This window comes from Aptenodytes forsteri, unplaced genomic scaffold (genome assembly GCF_000699145.1).
Source record: "Aptenodytes forsteri isolate BGI_AS27 unplaced genomic scaffold, ASM69914v1 Scaffold193, whole genome shotgun sequence".
Classification (NCBI taxonomy): Eukaryota; Metazoa; Chordata; class Aves; order Sphenisciformes; family Spheniscidae; genus Aptenodytes; species Aptenodytes forsteri.
The window spans coordinates 9107425-9124628 of record NW_008795405.1 but is presented as its reverse complement, the minus strand read 5'-3'; the positions used below and the strand labels follow the sequence as shown (position 1 = coordinate 9124628).

Genomic DNA, 17204 nt, shown 5'->3' with positions numbered 1-17204 from the left:
CTTCCGATCTGTGAAACCCTGGCCCAGGTTGCCAAGAGAGGTGGTGGATGCCCCATCCATGGAAGCATTCAAGGTCAGGTTGGATGGGGCTTTGAGCAAACTGATCTAGTGAGAGATATCCCTGCCCATGGCACAGGATTTGGACTAGATCTTTAAAGGTCCCTTCCAACCCAAACAATTCTATATAAACTTAATTTATTGCCAGTTAAAATAGATATTTAATTGCTGATTTAGGTAGTGAGAAACAAGGAGACAGGCATTAAACCAACACTTTTCTTGCCCCCTTTCCCAGGCTCAATTTTACTCCTTCGCTCCAGACTCTCCCTCACCTCGACTGGCACGGAGGAGTTTCTCTCTACTGTTTCTTCCTTGTCACACTTTTCCTCTGCTCCGGCTTGGGTCCTTCCTGTTCCAGCACTGTGGAGCATCTCCTCCCCCTCCTTCTTTGACCTTGGTGTGCCCTTTGCTGTTTCTCACTCTTTTTGTTCCCTCCTCCTCTCTGTGGCATTTTTTTGCCCTTTCTTAAATATGCTTTCACACAGGTGCTGCCAGCTTGGCTGATGGGCTCAGCTGGGTCCTGCTGTGGGTCCATTGCAGAGCTGGCTGGCACCAGCTGTGTCCAGCATGGGGGCAACCCCAGCCTCTGCTCACAGAGGCCACTCCTGCATCCCCCCCCCCCACTATCAAAACCTTGCCACCCAAACCCAGTACAGAAAGTTATGTAGTCTTGATTTTCAAGTGATAGAAAATGTCCTATATGCCTGGGTAAGTTACCTCAATAGCTCATCAACTTCATTTAAAAAAAGAAACCTTATTTAAATTATAAATTTTTCTAGCTTTGGCTTCCAACTTGTGCCTATCATCATGTCTTTCCCTGTAAGCTTAAAAAGATATTTACTATCCAAAATATTTTCCTAGAGAGATACTTATGGTCTTGATTTGATTGGATCAGTTCTCCAGTCTTTTTTTGAACAGAGTATTTTAATGTCTCATTATAAGGCATGTTTTCCAGAACTCGTGTAATTACTGCAGTTATTTTCTCAGTTCTTTTAAGTTCCTCAGTATCCTTTTTGAAGTGCGGGCACCAGAAAGTAGATGCAGTGTTTCCTTCATAATTTTCCTAACACTGTATTCTGAAATAAAATCAGTCTTGTTTTTGTTTTAGATATTATCCTCCTTCTACATTCAAGGATCATATTCACCCTCTTGTGTAAAGCATCGCAGTAGGAGATAATCTTCATTTGATTACTTTCTATGACTCCTCAGTCCTTTTCAGTCACTGTTTTCCAGGACAGCATCTCCATTTTGTAATTATGACCTGCAGTCATCTTTCACTGGTGAATAAGTTTGCATTTCTTTGTATTATAACAGACGGTGTTTGAAAGGATCCCTTGCATCAAGAAACTGTGTGACTGGTCCATCTCCAGCTATCACATTGTCCCTAAAGGCTTGGTTAAGGGTGATTATCATCTCAAACTTGTCGTTACCTGAAAAGCAATAGAATATCGTCATGTTTTAGTCTTAATCTAGAGCCAATAATAAGCTGGAGGAATTAATTTCATTTAAATATTTCCATAATGACAGGGTGTCATTTCATATGTTTATGGCCATGTAAGGTTCATCATTGCACCATGAGGCTTGAAATTTGTCTGAGCAAGTCTACTTCACAAGAGGTTAATAGATCATTTATAGCATAGTTAAGCACTAGTACAGATTGTTTATTGCCAAGAGATAAGAGGAATCTTACCAAGTGACGTTAAAAGTGCCAAAGAGGTGGGAAGTTGGTAGCCTGAGGGATTCTTGAAAAAGATGAAGATTAATAATTTTTATTGAAGGGGAGAATTATAATGTTTTAATCTAAATAGTACTTCTTCAGGGAAAGGGAAAGCACATCTTCCAAATTGAGACCCTCTTCTGTGAAGACAAACTTAAAGATGCAGTATTTTTTTCAGCAGAAATCTTTCTTTAGTCCCATGATTTGATAGGCATTGATGTCTTGAAAGCTGGATAATCTAGAGAAGCTGCTTGCAGCTGAGGTGAGGATAGGCAGATGTAAGCAGTTTTCTGTTTTCTTTTATCAGTTTTTGTAACCTTTGTAACTGTGTTTCTGTATTTGAAGCTGTTGTAAATAAATTATTTTCTTTTACCTTTACTAGGCTTTTCTTAAGAGTGCATTTAGAATAAGTGTCAAACAGGACATTCTATCCCTTTGTGTAAGGCTTTCTTTAAAACTGAATTACTGTACTACTTCTTCAGGGTATAGAATCTCTTTGAAATTTCCAGGGCATTCAAAGGATAATAAATGTGTCTCTGCTAAATGGCATGGATTATTTTGGAATTTTCAATTTCATCTATATAGAAGATGCATCCCATTTTGCATGCTGCAAGATGGTAGGAATACTACCATTGAGCACTCATGGTGATAGCAAAATTTGCAGCACTATAATCCTACCAATCCTTGTGCCACCTGTAAATTTTATCCATAATAATCATAAATTTTATTCCAGATTATGAATAAAATTATGGACTGCGCATTGTTATAAACCAATCAAATATTTTCCTAGATGATGAGCGAATGTTGAGATCCAACAATTAATCATTTTTTTAATTATTTAATTTAAACTTTTATATAAGTGTCATATTTCTAGTAAGAAAGCTAGGCAGAACTAAGACAAATACTTTACAGAATATTATTTTGTCAGCATAATCTATAACTGCATCAAATAATTTTGCAAAGTGAATTTGATAAAACCTAGCCCTGTGTGTAAATGGCATGAATTGAACTGCCATCCTCTATCAGCTTATATCATGGAAATAAATATTAACAGCTTTTACTTTTCAGAGACTTTTTTTGAGTATTGGAATAGCCGCTTTAGCATACACTAACATAGAAATTAGCTTTTTTTCTTACAACCACAAGGAGTAGGCCTTCTGTTAACATAATCTTTGTTTCAAAATAAGCTGCTTGCAGCATGTGGAAGGTCATGGGGCAATTTGGGAAATTTTAAAGGTAAGTTTGCAGTATCTTAAGACCTAGAGGTCTTGGGTTGCATGTTGAGTTATGGAACTTTGAGGACCTCTGCCACAGGTGATTGAATTTTGGGAATTAGGGAGGAGGTGTAAGAGCTAAATTTGTGCTAAAATTGCTAAATTTGCACGAGTCATATAGTAACTAACTTTCACCTCCTGTTGAATACACATAATGATACCTGTTCTTCTTTTTAAAAAGCTTTGAGATCCTCATATGAGAGGTACTACACAAAAAGCATTTTTTAGTTCATTAATTCTATGTATAGAATTCAAATGGTAGGACTCTTGAGCTCTTCAAAAACAATATTGGTGTTAAATATCTACAACTAAGCATAATGTCTGTTTTACATAATGTCTTTTGGGTTTTAAATACCAAATCTCTTTTCTCTTACAGAGAAGTTGATCAGGATTCTGATGGCCACATCAGCTTCAAAGAGTTTGAATCTGCAACGAAGTACGGACAAGATGAAGTATCACCAGTGTACTTTGCCTAAAGAATATTCTGTGGTGAAAAGACAAAGTGAAAACGTCAGATCTCAAGATATTCAAAAATCAATGAAACGTCATTTGTTTCAGCCAGCATTTTAAGAACTTTGACTGTAAGTGTAGCTCTGAAGAACGGCCTTTGAAGCTTTACTGTTGACAAGTTGGGTGTATTAATTTACATGTGTATGTGTGCGTAGAATACTTAAAATATTTGAAATCTCAATTGATTCCAAATCACCCTAGTTAGGAACTGCAACTCTGTACTTTTTCTTTTTGACTTAACAGATGAAAAAGGAGCAACTCTGATTTCTAGTTACTGTGGAACTTATTTGTTCACTTTTTCAACAGCCCTTTGTTAACAGACCAAAATATCTCACACATATAGAAACTGATAAATTTATGGCAGATAATGCCTGTTTTTTAAAAATCAGTAGTATAATTGTCTTTATTTTCACTTTCATATATTGTTCTTTTTTATGTATTACACATTATTTTTAATTTAACGTTTATTGGTTAATTAGCTGCAGGATTGAATTCTGAACAATTATCAAGAACGGTGTATGTAAGGAAGTAAAGTAAGCATAAATACTTAGCAGGGGTTTTTTTTGAAACAGTTTTTTAAATGGAGATAAGAATAAATCTTTAAAGTGTACATCATGGACCTCAGTCTGGCAGGCTGAAAATACTGTGTATTCAAACCTTCAGCTGACTTTTAGAGAAGAATTTGGATATCTATACTTTAGCAAGATCAGAGAGTTTTCCAAGAGTTGAGGGGAAGTATAAGGTAGAATCTGTCATTGTCTTACAAAGCTATCTATCTTCCCTTCTCTCTCGCTCTCTCGTGCAGTAACCGGGAGATGTTCTTGCCTGCTGTAACTTTGTATACATCCATCCAAGCTGTGCTATAGTGAGATAAATCTTTCTTATTCAATTATTTTATCTATGATCACTTACTTCCTACTGCCTTTGTGTGTTCATATGAATAGTAATAGATAATAGAGATTTCATTATGGGCACTGTCTCTGATCATATGGTCCACTCCATTGCTTCATTTCTGTTTATCTGCCAGTTGTTAAATTGCTTGGATTAGAGATTTCTTTTGAAACTGTACAGAAGCAATCCCCTCCTCAAATGACCTTACAGACTGTAGCACGTACTTAACACTGCTGTAAATAAATAATAAATAACAAATAATAATCATCAGTAAGAGAAAGAAAGTATCTCTACTCTTAAGTCAAGAGAGTCTCCAATTTCTTCCACATTTTAGTGAGGCATTCCAGATTACAATTTACAGGTGAAGTATTTATAAAATGATGTCCATGTTTTCTGTTCCCATTACATGTATGTATCTCACTAGGTACAGGTAAAGTGAAATCTTTCTCTTCTTTAATTCCAAGGCAGATAGTATATAAATAATGGGAGGAAGTTGGAGACACTGAATATATCAGTAGATATATCTGATTCTATATATAAGCACCAGATATCCATTAGACGAAATGAGCTGTAACTCAAATAGCGTGCTTTATGTGCTAATCAGTGGGAGCAAACTGGTGTTATCTTTGAAAGGTGATGGCAAGACATGCTAATAGATTGCAGGTTTTGTCTTAGAAATGCCATTTCCCAATAGATGAATGTTTTCATAAGAGAATCATCACCATGGATGTTAATTAGCAATATCATCACAGCCTCTTCTGAGATGCAGGAGATATTGAATTATTATCCCACAGGGATAGTTGCTACAGGTCTAGACACACTCATGAAAAAACGTATGATGGTTTGCTGTGATATTACTTACATTGTATTTTTTTGGTCAGTAGACTTCAGTTTTTATGGTGCCCAGACCCTTTGCCCTTCCTAAACACTGAATCCAGGCAGTATTATTTTATTATGATATATTTTTACTATTATAGTACTGGCTTTTATTTAGCTGTTAAAAAGTCTGTGGCCGCTTGTTCATATTTCTAGCCCAGCTGTGGTTTGTTGTCTAAATATATGACAATATTTGTAGTTCACAGATGCTATATTGTAAAAGTATATTCTGTTAAATATTATAACAGACAGAAAGGTCTTTGTATGCTTTTCATTTTAAGAAATATGTGTGTCTTGTATGTATGGCAAGGAACTCTAAAGAGGAAAGTGCTCTCTATCATCTCCTTTATTTCCTCAATTTCTCTCAATCCTCATTTTCTCAAGGACTTGAAAAGTTGCTATGAACTTGAATTACTGAGAACATAAACTCCAGGAGAGGAGAGGCCAATGAAATTATTTTACCATGTTGGAATTTTTTTTTAGAATAGAACAGAACTGTATTAAAGGATCATAAGTGTTCTTGTTTCTCCTCCCATGAGGACTCACAGAAAGAAACTGCAGATGACCACAGCTGAGTGGAACTGAGTAGGCCCTGGTGACACTCTTCCTACTGAATAGCTTAATACAAATTAGTTACTAGCTAGTGCTTATCTGGGTTTTGGCTCGCAAACTGCAGAAACACTTCAGCTATATCACTATAAATTGATAAAATTAGGAATGACGTTTATTAGGTGGGTTAGGTGGTGGCCTATTCTCAGTAATGGATTGGGAAACAATAAAAGCAATAGCTACCATTGGATGAAAGAGGCCACATGCTCTTCATTTTTGTATGTTTTCTATTGCTGATATAACAGCTCAACATAAAAGGTCAACATGAAAGGATCGGCAGAGCTAAGAGCTGTGATCAGCCTTAGCTTACAAGCTGCAACTCTGACAACTCATGTCAACTCTAGAGTGACATAAAATGGGACTATACACTCATTAGCAGGTTACATTCTTATCTGCAACATTTCCAAGCGTGTAAGGACATCAATGATATGAGCCCAGATAAGAAGTTTTCTTTTGTTTGATGGCTACCATCTTTGGCAGAACCCTGGGAACTGAATTGTGGCTGAACCTCCAGCACTGAAAAAATGAATTGCGGTAGCTAAAGAGCCATAGCTCTTTAACAAATAATTATTCATGTACCTTATGAACAGCACAGAGGTGGATCTTCAGGATTTACTTACCAGAATGTTATACTATCTTTTCCAAGTTTATGAGCACATTTGTGACATTATGTAGACTTTTTGTTGTTTTCTGACACTTCAGTTACTTAACAAGCAGGCTTTCCTTGTTTAAAATATCCATAAAAAGAATATTTACTTTTCTCAAGTTTTCAAGTGAGGAATCATGTGTTTAAATTATTTGCAAATGGATCCTTTATATACTTATCTTATTGCTGCCATTTTATAGCAAATAGATAGATGATATAACCATAAATACTATCAAAGTATATTTGTTTTGTTCCCCTGGGGCTTCTGTAATTCACTATAGCTGTTGAAATCTAGAAATCTGTAATGTCCTTTTAAAGGATTTGGATGATTTAGACTTTTTACCAAGGCCTGTAGTGACAGGGCAAGGAGTAATGGTTTTAAACTGAAAGAGGGTAGATTTAGATGACATTAGGAAATACTATCAAAGTATATTTGTTTTGTTCCCCTGGGGCTTCTGTAATTCACTATAGCTGTTGAAATCTAGAAATCTGTAATGTCCTTTTAAAGGATTTGGATGATTTAGACTTTTTACCAAGGCCTGTAGTGACAGGGCAAGGAGTAATGGTTTTAAACTGAAAGAGGGTAGATTTAGATTGGACATTAGGAAGAAATTTTTTACGATGAGGGTGGTAAGACCCTGGAACAAGTTGCCCAGAGAAGTTGTGGATGCCCCATCATTGGAAGTGTTCAAGGTCAGGCTGGACGGGGCTTTGAACAACCTGATCTAGTGAAGGATGTCCCTGCCCATGGCAGGGGGATTAGACTAGACAATCTTTAAAGGTCCCTTCCAACCCAAACCATTCTATGATTCTATTATTTTATCGATTGAATGAGCGGTTGTTAAACTACGGTCTTTGGGCAACATGACATTCCTGGTAGCCTGCACAGTGTAGTATACTGAAATCTGGGAGAGATTTGACTGAAAAAGAATTCAGATGATTAAGCCCAATATCAAGATTTTCCTCATTGAAGTATTTTGTTTATTTTTTTTTTCCTGGTGTATCAAATAATGAGTATTTCATCCGTTTATTCAGTAATCAGAAGAATCCAAAAATAAATATATGCAGTACATCATAGAATATGCAATATGTCCCTATAAGGTTCCCAAGATAAAACTTAGTGTAAAGATAGTACATTAGGTTTGTGGCTGTGTCACTGTCTCTTCTATCCTTAATCAGCTGGGTGGGTGGTGGCTGACAAGTCAAAGACAGTAACTAGCTGACACACAAAATGTCACAGTTCAATGAAAAGCTTTGGCATGACTCTCATTTACTATAACATATCAGCTTTATCCTTCTCTGGCAATGAAATGCGGTCTTAAAATTAGTGTGAATTACAGCTGCATCCCTACTTTGATTCCTTAACACTGTTCTGTGGGAAGGCTGCCCAAATGTTAAATAGGGTCAGACCTGTTTGTATAAATTTTTGTGTAAAGATCGCCAATAACGATTTGAGAAAATACATTGCACCATTGTCCATAAGAAACAGGAATAATAAGTGGGGTTTTTAATCATAGTTCTTTAAGGATCCATATCTGAGCCTCTTATTTGCAAGAAATAAAAAATTAGTGATGAATTTTAAAGGAGCCCAGAGGTTGCACGTGCATTAACATTTTGGCTCAAAACGTAGTGTGGTTCTGAAGTGAACCTGCTGATCTTCCTCACTTTCTGTGCATTGGTTCAGTTTGTGGAGTCATGATGGTGCGTGCAAATCAAGATTCATTTTGGAGGAAAGCAAACTAGAAGGCCACTCTGGGCGTGCACGAAACATGCTTCAATACCTAATGGAGACACAAGTCTGAATTATGACTAGCTTGCACCACCATGAAGTTCTCCAAGTCCTCCAGCATATGTCAAGCAGTCCAGCTGACTATCAGCAAAACAGTCACAGCAGCAAGGCATCCCATTCTCCATATCTGTTTTTTCATTTGAAAGAAAAGCCAGTGTCACTGCCATCACAGTGTCCTCTTGGATTTGTTTCCATGGCTCCAGTCCTTCATTAGTCCCTTCAATAGGACCTTCAGATGTTGACCAAAATTAGAGTGGGAGCAGAGTTTGGCAACCAGCATCATGGTGTCAACCAGAAATGAGCAGGAACAGAAATAAAGCTGCTTTTCGATTTGAGACCATAAGGAGACAGAGCAGTGACATGCTACTGTCTTCTGCATGAGACAGACAAAAGGATGGCATGGAGTTTCCTAGGGTGGAGGATCCTGTGGACAAGAAAGCCACAGTTCTGTGGCATAGCTTCTATTCAGACAACTTTGAACAAAATGTGTGGTGAGAACATTTCATCTAGTGACTCAGCACCAATGGCATCATAATACTAAACTACTGCTTTTGCACTGAATTATTTGCTAATGTAGACTTAGCCAGGGAGTCTGGTGTTTAAAATTGCTTTGATACCTATGCTATGGTGAAAATCTCAGCCTTAATCAGATGACATCTCTCACTGACACCAAGGAGGAGTATCCACTCCTGTGGACTGTACACTCCAGTCAAGTTTGCATTTAGATGTATAATTCTATTATTAGAGTCATTCTAATTTAAATAAATTTAATATGTAAGGTGAAAATTTTGTTTCTTTTACCATTGACTTTACCAAATACAAGAAAACGTTGAAGAATGCAGATAAATATGGCTTACAAACTAGCTATGAAAAATAAGACACCTACAATAGTACATCTTAGGATGAGTTGCTGCGTTAAAAGATCTGAGATAGGTCTACTAAGAAAACCCTAGTAGCTGCAGAACATTTACACTAGAAAGGAAAGAACTTTGAAATACTTAATCTTTCTTGGAGAAGAAAGCTGTGATAGATGTTAAATAATTGTGAAATATTCAGTGACATATTGAGATGTAACAGATGCTATAGAATCATGTCATAGTCAAACACTGTACTAATTTTGTAAGTGTCATATATTTGTTAGCATTGCTATTCCTGGCTGAGGGCAATCTTGAGAGTTAGTAATATGAAATTCTAGTGATAACAGAGTACAAGTAACAACTCATTTGAAGTTCTACTTACCCACTCTGTTGGGAAAGCAGCATACAGACACATTTAACTGTCTCAAAAGGCCTCAGAAGATGAATTACACAGAATTCTGACTTTTGACAGCATTGTTTTGGAAGAGGGAAGCCCCATTCCAGAACTGAGGTGCTGTTCCCAAAGACAGCAGCTCTGAAGAAGGACCCCAAGTATCATAGATTTTCCAAGTTCCCATTTGTAAGATAGGTCACTGCCTGATAAGCTAGCAAATATATTAGCAACATGTTTTAAGCTTTCTTTTTTCTGAGAGGCTCTTGATCTGAATTAATACATTTAATTAAATGTTTGGGGGGCATTGTTTATTTTTTTCATAGTTAGCTTTCTGAAATGAACACATTTTACTGGAGATTTTAATACTGCCCTGAAGTCAGACCTACAGGGACAATTGCAGAATAGTGCAGATGATGGAGCCCAAAAGCCCTGTCTGGACAGAGACAGAATTTCACCACATAGAAGATGAAAAGCAGAGTCCTGAAACTTAAGCTAAATGCCAGAAAATTGTAACTGTTGTACCGGACAGACCTAAGATCCACCTCTTCCAATGTCCAGTCTCTGACAGTTGGCAGTAGTGATGATCAACCATATAGCAGCAGGGCTGTAGAAGAGTGATGCTTCCCCAGTACGCTCTGTGTGTCCAGCAGCCAGAGGTTTACAACTCTTTTCTATTATGTCCTGTACTATAGAAGTGATTCTGTCTTGAATCACACTTGCTCCTTTCTCTGTGTTTTTTTCAGTCCTACTACAGTCTTTTTGAGATGATCAGAACCGTGCTCACTACTGAAGTTGTGGAAGTAACTGTGGCTTTATATAGCAGCATAATAATGTTTCCCATTTTATGTTCTATAGCTTTCATAGTAATAGTATGAAGATTCAGTAGTGAAATGGATGTACAGTTAATTCAGAAATGATGTTAGGAAGCAGTTAGATTTCTCTTTATTTTTGCCATGATCTTCATTCATACATTATATAACTTTACTATCATAAATAAAAATACGTATCTATATCATAAATAAGAAATAAAAATTAGAAGTCAGATTATTTGCAATATTTAAGCACCTAAATAAATATGAAGACGGCTCTCATAATCTGTAAACTGTTTGAGGCAGCTAAGTGCTAGCTTCTACTGGAATCTAATTGTTCATGCACTAACTACGTACATAGCTTTGAAAATCCTGCAGGAATCAGCCTGCATTTTTAGGTTTTTAAAATTAGACACTTCATATGAATAAATAGGAAAAAGAAGAATTTAAAAAATCAGACACATATAATGGACAGCCTCCCTCTTGCAGTTCACTGAGAACATGAGGTAGATCCTCAGACTGGTACTTGACCACCGGTGTATTTATACACTGCAGGGCAATATCATGCAAAATGCTGCCTAGAAGCAAGGTTTGGGTCCTGTGCTCTGCTGAGCTGACACAGCTGTGCTGCTCCGAACGGTGGAGCAGTCCTCCTCGGCATCTGCTGGGAACCCTCTGCAATGCTCTCCCGTGCTTGAGCTGCCTTATTAGGCAAGTAGCGTTCAAATCTTTATGCAGTGCCACAACCTGGGTGCATTATGATCAGACAGAGACTACTTCATAGAGAGATTTTCTCTGTTCACAGTCATCCATGAGAACAGCTGCGGATTTCTAAACTTAGCAAATCACCTAAATTTACTGGAGCTTAAGAAAAGTGAGTCATCCAGATTATTAAAAAATCATTTAATACTGAAACTTATTAGGTGCCTTTGACAAAGACTGGTCAGAAACTATGTTTACATTGTTGCCATGATTATAACATTTTGCTCCGAATTGTGAAAACTGTCATAATCTACAAGGTGATATCATGTATTAAAATTTAGATCAGGAAAAGACCAATTCTTAGACATATAGAACTGAGGACTGTAAGTCAAGGGTGAGAAACCACGTTGGTTCTCTAGTTGAGAGCTGGTCATGGCAAAAAGAACAGTAGGATCATAAAGAAAATATTTGTAGCTCTCTGATATGTACCAGTTCTCCATTGCAGTGATTCATCATTGCAGTTCTCTGTTCTCTATGGCAGTTCTCTAACTATAGTATGGAACAAAAAAAATTAGAAATGTGTACACAGGCCAAAGGACATAAAGAAGTTCAGGCACCTTTGTCCTACTGAAATCATAAGAACTTTAGAAATGCCCTATGGGGTCAGGTCCGTGGTCCATCTAGTTCAATAGCCTGTCTCCAACTGTGCCCACGGGAAACACTATTTAGAAAGAGCACACAAGCCTGGATGCTACCTGCGGTTCAGTCCCCTCATACTGCCCCAGCATCCATAGTCACCGGATTAGGAAAGTTGGAGGGCACACTGCTAGTCTTAAAAACTTATGAGGGGAAAAAAACGTTTACTTTTACAAGGACTGCTAAACACAGGCTAAGCTAAACTTGAAATGGCTCGGACCCTTCCAATCATCGTTGAAAAAACAAAATCTAGACTCTGTCATAAGAAAATGTAAACAGTCAAAGGCTTTCAAAGTGTATTTATGATCTGTTATGTAGATATGTCATTCACTGTTCTTTTACAGCATGCTCCTTTTTTCTAGGGAGCATACAAATGAGATTAGATTTTAACTGCTAATTAATAGTGTTCCACAGCCTTCTGACAACAGAGGAGATTCTTCAGTGGCAGCTTTGCTCTCCCTTACACCTACTTTCTTTTAAATAATGTTTATCGTGCTTTCAGCAAAGCTATAGCTCTTAACAGGGACCTTGGTATCAAAGATGGAAAGATCCAAAGATGGACTTGCACGCAGAAGAAGAGGTGGAAAATCCTTCAGTTATATTTTACTTCAAAAACTCTACCTATTTGGGCTGAAAAGAAGAAAATTCTTTTTTCTTGATGACATATCCCTGTATTTCACAAAGAAGTGCCTGATGTGGTTTGTGTATTGCATCAAGTGTTTAAATGTGGTAAAAAATGAGCTGTCCACTTAATTATTTGCAAGTCTTCATTAATCTGCAAACTAACACAATCATTAAAGAATAACATAAAAGAAAGATCACAAAATGAGTCTTCTAGAAAAGAATTCAGAAAAGATTCCTCATAAACTCATAAATGAGGGTATTTTTGGCCACTTGAATCCCTTTGGTGTATGCTGCATTGCTTTTATACAGTAATTACAAAATCCAAATGTTGTTTAGTACTGAGTCAAATGCCTCACAGAGGCTGTCATATCAGAACAACATTAATACACCGGACTTGTAATTTCGTAGGAAAATTATATCAAGTTTATTTAACAAGATCTGATTTTTAAAAATGTGTTGATTGACGTTAAGTATAGTAACTTCCTGTGATTTCTTATTGACTGGGTACTGTATTATCACATGCATTATCTGCAATTCTTATTTATATTTAGGCCTTTTTATGTCATTCTCACACTGCGAAGGGATGTTAGAATGAGTGTAAATGTAGTTTATACTCTTTTGAACATCCATTTGTATTCCTAAAATGGTATAAAATGAACAAATGAAGACCATGGTTATTTTTATGTAACTTTGTATGTGTTTAAAGTTGTGGGCTTCTCTAAGAGCTTGTACAGAGTATCTCAGATTTCAGAAGTAGTACATCTTCCCAAGTGAATGGCAATAATTGAAGTACCTGTCTTCCATCTCTCACTTTAGAGGTTTTCTTCACTCTTTCTGTTACACAATGATTATGGACATGACATCCTGTTTTTACATTAAAAAGTGGAGATTTCCAGGAGATAAAATCTCAATTAATGCAAGGACACTTTGAGCGTATATCCCTGGGAAGTCTACCTAAAAATTTTTCTGAAGGAGAATCTGAATCCAAGACAAATGTTAAACAGATTGTACTTCAGTGTTTTCCAGAGGTAGTCTGAATATTCACACTCTAACATGAATGACTTCAAATCCCTTTCTACTTTCTTTTCTATTTACTTTTCAACAGCATGAATTTAGTTTACACTAGTTTAAACAAAATTTAGACTTCTGTTGATAAAGTTGTTATATACAAAGAGAAGGTTTAAATGTTACTGTCTTTAAACAGTCCTGCTGACTGTATAGCAGAAATACTGATATAGACTTACTAAGGACACTGTTTTGAAGAACAGAACTGAAAAGGGTCCAGAAACAAACTAGATGAGGCCTGTCAGTGTCACATCAGGCTGACCAGAGCATCTCAGCAGAACTGAGAATACCTTGGAAAATGACACTAGAAATGCACTTAAAGTACTGAGGGAGACATACACAAAGAAATGAAAGTGTGGTTTTCATACAAAAGGAGTTATATTAACAAAAACTTTTTTTGTTTGATATATTTTTATTCCATAGGCATGATTGTAATAGCAATATTAATTGTGTCTGCTGATTTATAAACCAACACTGGCAGGGCTACATAGGCACCAGTGAAGGTAAAAGTGGGCTTTTCAAAAGTGTCTATGGAAATTAGTGGCTTACCTCACTGAAGTTACATACAACACATTGCTGAATACCTTAGGGCTTGACTCAGGACATAAAGATACGCATGAGCTAATTTATGTCAGTGAAAAGTAGCTGATTAAGCTGCTTTCAATACCTGAGCTAGTTCACCTATTGCTAACTGTGGATGTCTCAGAATCTTGAATTCTGATGAGAGTGCATGAAAACAGTAATTTAGTTAGATGTCAACTTGCATTGGAAGTTTTATTCCCTCATTCCCTCATCCACTAGACGGGTCACCTGGTCATAGAAGGAGGGTCAAGCAGGACCTGCCTTTCATGAATCCGTGCTGGCTAGGCCGGATCCCCTGGTTGTCCCGCTCATGCCTTGTGAGCGCCCTCAAGATGAGCCGCTCCATAATTTCCCCGGCATCAGGTTGGTCAAGCAGGACCTGCCTTTCATGAATCCGTGCTGGCTAGGCCGGATCCCCTGGTTGTCCCGCTCATGCCTTGTGAGCGCCCTCAAGATGAGCCGCTCCATAATCTTCCCCGGCACCGAGGTCAGGCTGACAGGCCTGTAGTTCCCCGGATCCTCCTTCCGGCCCTTCTTGTGGATGGGCGTCACATTGGCAAGCCTCCATAAAGATACGCATGAGCTAATTTATGTCAGTGAAAAGTAGCTGATTAAGCTGCTTTCAATACCTGAGCTAGTTCACCTATTGCTAACTGTGGATGTCTCAGAATCTTGAATTCTGATGAGAGTGCATGAAAACAGTAATTTAGTTAGATGTCAACTTGCATTGGAAGTTTTATTGGAAGATTTGCAACTATGCGAAGCATCTCTTTACTTACAACTTGTATTTGATTCAAAAATCATTGGTGCCCAATAAACAAGAAACACCACGATATCATTTTATAGTAACTTTTCAGAGCATAGCTGTTAATCTAACTCTCCTCTTACACTGTTACTATATATTACAAAATACATGTGATGTTCACTTACCTGCAATATAGGGCTAGGGTTATCTTAAACTTTGTATTTTTATGACTTTTAAAGTCTCCCTGCTGGAAACTGCACATAATCCAGTATAAAATCTTTTCTTTCCTTTAAATACTCTTGATCACTATTTCAGGTATATTCACTGCAGCAGCATCTGTCCTTGCACAGTATCCCAATAGGCAAAGTACTCCCCAAACATGTCAAAAAGGGTCTCTGCCTCTAAGAACAGGGTACACACTCAGTTCATCTTTCTTCCTGCTGAGATGACGTCCTTACTCCACTGTTTTCTGACTGATTTTAGTTATCTCCAGCTATGTGAATACTGCATTTTTTGCATGTTTTGCAAAACCCATTAATGCCCCTTCCTTAATCAATCAACAGAAAACCTAACTATTTCACCTCTGTGAAATAGTCTCTGCTATTATCATAAAAATCACATGTGCAACAGTAGATTGGCAAGCTATGTTTGATGTTCCTCCTCCCTGCACCAGACAATATATGTGCATAATTGCTCAAGTGCTGTCTGGTTGCAACTTAAGATGTGTTGTTCGTTGATAATGAAAGCGCTGATTTGGTCCCACACATGAAATGGAAGTGTGTTTAATGTGAGGCTTTATGATTTTGTAGGACCCCGATACAAAAAAGAGCAATGCCTTGTCAAAACCTTTTAAGAAATGTGCATTTGATAATAGTTTTTCTAAATTGAATTAAAATATGGCTGAAAGATACCTGATTGTTTTGGGCTTGAAAAATTTAATTTTTACTGCCAGCAGGGAGTGGCAGTGTGAAGCCTTCAGCCTATTTTACCACACACTGCTAGGGCTTCCCTGGCACAGGGGAAATGGCAGGCAAGAGCAGGGTTCAAAGGCATCTGGGGCTCAGGCCAGCTTCTGCTGCAGTAAATGGCAGAACTCCCTTTGACACAAGTGTGTATGGCATCACCCTTGTCCCCCCAAAACAGGGGGTGGTGTCAGAGCTATTGGGAAAAATCCCAGGAAGAAGTGAAAACTGGGCAAGGACGTGGTAACATTATTCAAATGCACAAAAGACATGCAGATATGAAAAAAAAAAAATCCTTTTTTTCACGTCCATTGATAGTACAAAAAAGTAATGTGATTAAACTGCAGCAAGTGAGATTTACTTTAAAGCAGGAAAAACTCTTTAATGATCAGGGAGTGACTGGCAGGGATCTATTGCCTGGAGCAGTTGTCAAATGCCCATTAACAGGGGGGCTCTAAGAACAGGCTGAACATATACCTGCCAAAAAAAGCTTAGGTATAGTCCATTCTGCCATGGAGCAGGGAGATGAAAGAATGACCTCTGAGATCCTTCCAGCCCCTGCTGTGGTCCTCTGTATTCTGCGTGAAGACTTCTCATCTCCCATGTCTTTATACCAACATTTGTGCATAACTTGTCATTCAGTGGAGCAACGCCCTTAGCAGTTCTTCCCTGTGACCTGTATTTGAGATGAGAAAATGGTGAAGCATTATATATTTGCTTTTTTAAAATCAGCTTTAAAATTTGCTTGTCTACCTGGTAATGTCCATTTTAAACAGAGATTATTGTCATTTCAAATGTGCGCAAAAGTGATAAGGGAGGTGACTAGAAGCTTATTATTAATATGCTGCTTTTATCTTTGGGAAATTAACATTCTGGCAAGGAATTTAATTGGGCTTTTTTGTTAATTCTCACAGTGATGCTTTGGTTTTTCCTTTTGGGACTGGAGAGAAAAACCAGCATCTGGTGTTTGAGGATGCTGGGGATTTACACCATGTTATGTGTAATATCTCTACTGTAAATAAACAAAATGAGTAATTAAGTGAATAATGAGGTGTCCTGAATGAAGACTTCTCTGACTGCATCTATGGAGTGTTTGTACTCCTGTTGTTTGTTCTCTGTTGGGCATCTTGGGCATCTCATTGCCCATATGGATATTAGCAATATATTTTTCAAGCAGAATCCAGAAATAAAATTAATGAAGGTTGTCAGATACAGCAGAGGGGCTTTTGCTCCTTCGTACTCTATCTGTCTGTATGAGAGGGTAAAACATAAGAATATTAGAATTCGTGTCATGGCCCTGAGGACACTGACAGGCCTGACTGCCCCTGCCAGCCTCCCCAGGGCCTCCCCCACCCGGCCCACGGCCCAGGACCCCATGTCACCCCCCCGGGGCCGTCAC

At 37.7% G+C, this 17204-nt stretch overlaps 1 protein-coding gene across 1 annotated transcript in view; it reads left to right on the top strand.

Annotated features, from left to right (window-relative positions):
• The window catches only part of EFCAB11 (EF-hand calcium binding domain 11), a 74864-nt gene extending 70844 nt beyond the window's left edge, over positions 1–4020 (top strand). The window contains exon 5 of the mRNA XM_019472484.1: positions 3425–4020. Within this exon, the coding sequence (XP_019328029.1) occupies positions 3425–3524 (100 nt within the window). The 3' untranslated portion in view covers positions 3525–4020. The remainder of the gene's footprint in view (positions 1–3424) is intronic.
• The last annotated feature ends 13184 nt before the right edge of the window (positions 4021–17204 follow it).